Below are 8,195 nucleotides of genomic sequence, written 5' to 3' on the forward strand. Positions count from 1 at the left end.
TTTCTAGTCATCCAAGCATATATAATTTAAGTATTTTGGGTCATTCTTTGTAGTCTTATTGAGTTGAGTGTTGACAAACACGAGTTTGGTTAAATGCATAATCACTATGTGTGTTAGACTTAGATGGGGCGGATGGAGTAAGGATTTGCTCGATTGAAGTAGTCTTCATTGGGGCTTCAGAATCCGACTACTACATTAAACCTGAGGTGGGTTTTGTCCAGAGGGGCCCAATAGGGCCAACTAAGACTGATTATTCTTCATTGGAAGCTTTATGGGCTTAAGAGACATTTTATGACTAACTATATTAATTCAAACTTGTATAAATGAGTGTTGGATTTAAGTGAAATTTAAAAAACATTGTAAAAAAATTGATAATCTCAGTTAGTTGTATTGATTCAATTCCGGGGTGACCGGTCTAGATCCGACTACGGTTCAGAACCGACAGTTCGACGGTTCGGAACCGCCGGTTCGACGGTTCGGAACCGCCGGTTCGACGATTCATGGCAAGTCGACCCTTAACCTTAACCGCCCAAGATGGTTACGGTTCGGAACCGCCGGTTCACGGTTCGATTCACGGTTTGCGACGATTCGAGATTATTATATTAAAAATTTTAAAATTTATTAAAAAAAGGCTTGCACTTATTAAGTTGCCTACGTATCCCCTTAGGGTATAGGGGAATCAAAACCCACATAGTTCTTTTATATTTTCACCCTTTTACATCACTCACTCCCATTTCCTCCCGTTCCTCCCGTTATATTCATTCCTTCAATATTAAATTCTTCGACTTCGTCTTCTGAAAGTTGCATTCCTTGGATTCTTTTCTCGGCTCTTGTTCCAACGGGAAAATGAAAAAATAAAATAAAATTTTGAACCGGCGGGCCGCCGGTTTCACACCCTCTTGAATCGGAACCGGCCCGGCACGGTTCCGGTTCGGCCTAGCTAACTGGGTCAACGTTGATCCGGGCCGGGTCCGGGCTGGACCCGGCCTGTGGTCGGATCTAGACCGGCCCGATCCCACGGAAGTTTCCCACAGGCCACCAAAGTAAATCGGGAAGCGCACGCAGCGGCCAACCCAGATGTCCAGCATCCTTTGATTGCAATCCCCATTTGGAGGAAAATTCTTGCAAATACCTCGTAGCTGGGGATTGAACCGCGGGTACCTGGGTGACAACCTGGATGGGCCATGCAATTATTTAAGAATGTTAATGTACATTGGAGAGGCTTGATGGAATGTTCAATTTCTCTTTATTCAATTGAAGGTTTCATTCAATAATAGAGTAGGATTTGGGAGTACAATAGTTAATAAAGAAACTGATCAATTATCATATGTAGAGAGAACGACCACAAACAAAAACAATATCCAACTTAAGCAAGCCAAATTCACCTTCAAGAGACTAGTCCTGTATGCCCACCTCAGCTAAGTTTGAAAACTCATTCAAACTCTTACCATCCAATTAATCTTAGAGGTGACCAAGTTGGTACCACGAAAAATTTTTCACCCCGACCACTAGGGTAAATCAAGAAGTTCAGACAGGATCTGACGAGTAGTCCAACGTCATATGCCATGGGTGAGATTCGAGCCCTCATTACTTAAGAAACTTATCTCATTTCTTACCATTGCATCATAATCCCAAGGGCTACTTGTATCTCTATTTGACTATAATAATATGCTCAAAATATGAAGTGGTGATGAAATTTCATTAGACTTGAAACATTTTCACCTCATCATTTTGTTAATGTTTAGAGTATGTTATGTATGATAACTTGAATCATACGTATCCTAAGGGTATAATTTGTAAAAGGAAAATAAAATAGAATCGATGAAATTAAAAAAAACATACAAAATATACAACTTCTAGTATCAGAGGTAATAAAAAAGAATATAATTTTCCTCACTAAAACAAGAATTCCAACTTGATAGCAAGGAAAATATTTAAGGATAAACAAATTCCTCCCACAATTGAGAAAAACTAAAATAAAATGGTAATAATAATAACAGAGTAAGCAACACCAAGATCACTCAGAATCGCTCTCGAGGCTTTCCATCCCCTTCAATCCCATACGCCTCTGCGTAAAATTAAATCCATAAATCAAATTTTAGAAATTTAAATTCAATAAAATAAAATAAAGAATGCAAACTTCGATCTCACAAAACCACGCGAAACAAACAGATTACGAGACGAAAATTACTAAAGAATAAAAAATCGAGTCAAACTTCGTGATTTAATTAATTATTACCTTCTTGTTGCACCTTTTCTCCCTAACGTCGTATCTTCCTCTCGTCAAATCTGACAACCACATTCCGGGGAAACAGTACTGCAATCACACAGAAGCGGTGCCTTATTTCTAGATCTGAACATTCAGAACAAAAAAAAAATGAAGAAAAGGAAATCTAGTTTGAGATCGATACTTGGAGAGACTTGTCTATGTACTTGGCTCTCCTTTTGGGCCTCTGGGGAAGCTTGCTGCCTCTCATGGCGAGGAAGTCGTCTTCCTTCTCCTTCCGGGAGAGGGAGATGCAGATCTTGGGCCACTCCGATTGATCCAGGCTCAGCTTCTCTTCGATCGGGGCGGTGTCGAAGTCCTTGTCGAGTTCAGGGGAGGCGTTCATTGGGACGTCGGAGACGGTGGCTTCCTCGGTGGGAATGGCGGTGGTCGCTTCTCGGATCGTGGTGGGCCGTCGAGGTCTTGATCATGGTAAGAAAGGGGGGTTATTTCGGAGATCTATAAATGGTAAAAAATGAGGTGGGGATGAATTGTAGCGTGGATATGCTATAAATGGAAAGGAAATAAGAAGTGGTCGTAACGATTCATGACCAGAAATAGAAAGTAAAAAAATCATGAAATTGTTCAAACCACAATAATTAAAACACGAATAATTTCTTTTTTCAAAAAAATATAAATTCAATGAAGTGAAAATATTCAAGAGAGGGTTAAGAAAATAAGAGAAAAATAATTGGTGCAGATTTCGCTGTCATGGATGGGCCTTGCGATGGTTATCGCCGTCGTTGGTGACCTTCTCTTCCCATGGTCTAAAGAAGGGCTTCCTTCCGTTGCTGAGTGGAAAGATATCGAAGCTCATTTTATGTAATCTACATCGACAAAGTGAAATTGAAATGAGCAACTGGTTCAAATCTCGGTAAATCATATCACGGGTAAAGAGAACGAGAGATTTGGCAATATTAAAATATGATCTTTGAGCGGACAAGGAAGAAAAACACTCAGGAATGGTATCAAACAAAATCAAAACTTGCATTATCCAGCAAATGTTGATTTTTTTTATGGGATACATGAAAACAATGTATCTTATATAGAACCAGGTGCGCTAGAAAATGTTATAAGCAATTTGATACAAGGAAGAGAAGACTAAGCATGGTGAGAAGATCAAAGACTGGACAACTTCAAAAAGATCATATTAGAAGCAAAAGTAATTCTGTTTACGAACTTGAAGATCCCCAATTTCTATAAGCCAAGTGTGTTCTTCAAATTCAATCATGAGAAGAAAAAAACTAGTAAATGTCACCAACGACTTGCGACAAGCTGATCTCATAAATACATGATTCAAGAAGAAAAGTTCGGCCATTTCAAAGAAGAAAATTACTACAGAAGAGGAGAAAGGGGCGAAAAACAGTACGAAAAAAACTACCGAGATCAAAAGGAAAACAAACCATATCAATCCCACCATAAAAGGGCAAAACACTATCCATATCAAAATAAGAAAATAATGTGAACTAGAATTGGTCAATCCATTTTCCGCCATCGATCCTTCCCTAGATAACATCAAAACCATATCGAAAACAATTTGTTGAAAGGAAATGGTACCAGGGATTCAACACGTAGCTCCTTCTACAGATCGAACGATCTTCTCATGATTTGCATATCAATCGAAACAATCAAAGACCTTTTCTTTCTTGTCCTCTTTGACCGAAGATTATGCAGAAAGGGCTTGAGGAAGGAGATGAAGTGAATCGGGAGGAATGCGGTGGAACAGAACAACCGAGCGAGGGAGGAGGAAAGAGGAAGCAAGCGAGGAAGGGAATGAAGAAGAAAAGGGTTAAAATAGTGGTTTGGGGAATTTCAAATTGACTATATTACCCCTACTCATTGGCGTTAATAACCCAAAATGTCCTCCCTAGACGAAGGATTGTGCTGTCAATAAATGAAAGTAGAGGGCGTTTACGGAATTAAAAAACTAGACCTTGTTCTAGTTAACATAGCAATTCGATGTGTGTCCATAGGATTGTACCAAACGAATCAAGATCCACCGTTCATTAACAGATCCTGGATCTCCGCCGTTGAGCTTATTCTGATGCATCTGCCAGTATCCTGCGAATAGTCCGCCTAATGTATGGACGGTGGTGATTGACCTGAGAGTATCTGAACGGTTGATTAAATTCAATCAATAATTTTAAGACCCTCAATCACGTGAGCTTAATTTAATTTACATAATATATTAATAATAGCATAAAAAATATACAGTTAATATTAAATGAGAGAAAATTAAATCACCTTAATAACATTTCGTAGGACCAAAAAAATGGTCAAAAATCTCTCTATCGACTTCGGTCGATGAAAAACTTTCTTTACCTCAAAATCTTCGATCAATAGATGTTATCTTTCAAAATCTTGTAAAGAAGATTTTTACACGTATATACAATGCACCGAATGCCTATTGTCAATTTATTACACATCCATTGCCGGTCCATTGTCTGCACGTCGCATATCTACTCATTGCCTGCTACACGTGTGCCTCCGTTGCACTCTGGGCATGCACTTAGTTCAACCAATGCGACGAGGACGATGAAGGACATTGACGAAGAAGGCAATTGTATCAAGACAATTTAATTTATATACAATCACGTCGCATATTTATATATCTTGAATTATTCTATCATCTATGTAAACATTAACATATCTCACCCAGGACTCTCTCGGATACAACTAAGTTTTTATTAGTGTGTTCATTTTTAGCCATGAACAAGTTTGGTTCTATGTAATTGTGCCTCCAATTCTCTTTGAAGTGGCTCTACTTCTTTCTCACATGGATGATTTCTCAAGAGTACTCCACATTACTCTACTGGATTATTAAATGTCGTATGTCTAACTTCCATCCTTTCACTGATCCATTGGGTTATTCCCTCATAGTGAGCTACTTAGTCGATGTAGTTAGGTTGTCCCTTTAAACTTAGTTCTTGAGATCTTTAGCATGCATAGATTGGATTTCATTTGCACTAACATTCTTTATTAACATCGATCGCATCCCTCGCAATGAGCTTGCAACTAACTCTCTATTTAACTTTTTAGTTAGTGGATCCGCTAGGTTATCCTTTGACTTTATATAGTCAACCGTGATAACTCCCGTTGAGAGTAGTTGCCTAATGGTATTGTGTCTATGACATATATGTCTAGATTTATCATTATATAGATGCTTTGTGTCCGACTAATTGTCGATTGACTATCGCAATGTATGTATATTGCTAGCACAGGTTTCGCCCAGAACATCTTCTAAGAATTATCGTAGTCATTCAACCTCTTCACCACATTTGTCAAGAGTTACAAATTCAGATTGCATCGTGGATCTAGTTATTATGGGTTGCTTAGAAGATTTCTACAAAATGCGCCTTTCAAAAAGAATGCATATATACTCGTAGACTTAGAATCTTTTATGTTAGATATTCAATTCATATCTTTGTATCCTTCGATCATAGTAGGATATCTCATATAGTGTATTCCATAATTACAAGTATACCTCAAGTACCTTAACACTCTCATTATCCCTTTCAGTGCTTAACACCGGGAGTACTCGTGTATCTACTTAGTTTACTCATTATGTAGGCTAAGTCTGGTCGTCGTGTATAATTTATCAGGTATATCAGACTTTCAATCATCTTAAAGTACTCTATCTGAGAGATATTCTCTCAATTTTTTGATATATGTTGACTCATATTTATCTAAGTCTGTGCCAACGCAGTATCACCCATGATGAATCTCTCAAGAATTTTATCCACATAATGTGACTGACTTAGAATAAGTCCTTCTGATATTCTAAGAATCTTAATTCTTATAATCACATTAGCTAGGCTTATATCTTTCATAATAAAATCTTGAATACAACATATCTTTAATGTATTTGATTATCTTATCATTACTCTCAATGATAAGTCTGCCATCTAGATATAGACACAAGATGATATAGTTATTCTATATGACTTTCATGTAAACACATTATCACATTCACTAATCTTAAATCCACTTTCCTTCTTGGCATTATCAAATTTCTCATGTCACTACTTTGGTATTTATTTCAAGACATATAGCAACTTCACCAATCTATTATAACCTTTATTTTTCTACCCTGGCACAGAAAACTCTTTAGATTGTTTTATGTAAATTTTCTCTTCTAAATCCCTGTTTAGAAAGACTATCTTTACATTCATCTGATGCATTTCCAGATTCCATAGAGCAATTATCGTCAATAATACTCTAATGAAAGTTATTCTTGATATTGGAGAATACATATCAAAGTAATCAAGACATTCTCATTGTTGGTAACTTTTAATTACCAATCTGGCTTTGTACTTATCAATCGTGTCATCTGATTTCATCTTCTTCTTGAAAATCCACTTGCATCCTAGTAGTTTACTTCCCTAAGGAAGATCCATAAGTTTTTAAATGTGATTTTGCAAGATAGAGTCAATTTCAGATGCAGTTGCCTCTTTCCATTAGGATCCCTCAAAAGAGCTTACTACTTCTAAGTAACTTTGGGGATCACTTTCTAACATGAAAGTGATAAAATTTGTTCCGAAGGATTTTTCCATTCGAGCTCTTTTACTTCGTCTGAGCTTAACTTCAACGGGTTTATCTTCTTCTTGTGTTTCATGTGTCTATTTTAAGGAGCTAACATCCTCTTGGATTTTATATGGAAATACATGTTCAAAGAATAAGATATTTTAAGATTCAATAATCGAGTTCTTATGTATCTCCGATATTTGAGATTGATACACAAAGAATCTATAGATACTATTGTTACGTGTATATCTAATAAATATACAATCCTAACAATTTTTGATCATACCTTAATCCTTTTCGAATTAGGTACCAAAACTTTAGTTAGACACCCCTACATTACAAGTATTCGTAGGATTATTGTCTTCCGTTCCACAACTCATTAGGGCTTTTATAATGTTTTTTTGGGGCACCTTATTCAAATGATAATTAGTTGTCAACACAGCTTCCCCCACATGTGCTCTGGTAGTCCAAAGTTCAATAAAAGAGCATTCGTTATCTCTTTCAAAGTACGATTCTTTCGCTCAACAATATCATTTTACCGAGGAGTATAGGGAGTTGTCGTTTCGTGTCTAATCCCGTGTTCAACACACAACTCAACAAATAATGATACATATTCACCACCTCGATCACTTTAAACCACCTTAATCGTTTTATTAAGTTGAGTTTCAACTTCATTTTTATAGAGAATAAATTTTTCTATAGCTTCATCCTTACTTTTGAAAAGATACACAGAATAATATTTTGTGTTATCATCGACAAAAGTGATGAAGTACTTATTATCACCATGTGTCGGTGTACCCTTTAGATCACACACGTCGATGTGGATTAGGCTGAGTAGCTCGTTGCTTCTTTATCGAGAAGTATAGGGAGTTGTTGTTTCATGTTTGATCCCGTGTTCAACACACAACTCAACAAATAATGATATATATTCACCACCTCGGTCACTTCAAACCATCTTAATCGTTTTATTAAGTTGGATTTCAACTTCATTTTTATAGAGAATAAATTTCTCTATAGCTTCATCTTTACTTTTGAGAAGATACACAGAATAATATTTTGTATTATCATCGACAAAAGTGATTTAAGTACTTATTCTTACCATATGTCAATGACACACTATGGATTAGGCTGAGTAGCTCGTTGCTTCTTTCAACGTGTTAAAAGGATAACCTTGTCATTTTCACTATGCTTTGCATATCAATTGATCACTTTTGCTTTAGATAATTCTTATAGTACAATTTGGGTCATGCTTGCATACAAGTCAACAACTTGGGTCAGTAAAATCCAGATTTGCACCTCCTACACATCCACATATGAGAGAGAGCCTCTTCTGATGCATATGTTCTCAATGTAAATGCATGTGATGTAATTTAAATTAACAATAAAGCCATGAGACCCCAAATAT

General features: G+C 36.7%; 1 protein-coding gene across 1 annotated transcript; it reads right to left on the reverse strand.

Moving 5' to 3' along the window:
- Window positions 1-1,847: 1,847 nt before the first annotated feature.
- Window positions 1,848-2,789, reverse strand: LOC141816003 (uncharacterized). The gene is made up of 3 exons (XM_074703846.1): window positions 2,412-2,789; window positions 2,240-2,317; window positions 1,848-2,068 (listed from the first exon to the last, which is right to left on the reverse strand). The coding sequence occupies exons 1-3, from the start codon at window positions 2,610-2,612 to the stop codon at window positions 2,018-2,020; spliced, it is 330 nt and encodes a 109-aa protein (XP_074559947.1). The 5' UTR covers window positions 2,613-2,789; the 3' UTR covers window positions 1,848-2,017.
- Between the last annotated feature and the right edge of the window lie 5,406 nt (window positions 2,790-8,195).

Source organism: Curcuma longa, chromosome 2 (genome assembly GCF_044706935.1).
Source record: "Curcuma longa cultivar G26 ecotype Majalengka, Jawa Barat chromosome 2, ITB_CL_G26_1.1, whole genome shotgun sequence".
Lineage (NCBI taxonomy): Eukaryota > Viridiplantae > Streptophyta > Magnoliopsida > Zingiberales > Zingiberaceae > Curcuma > Curcuma longa.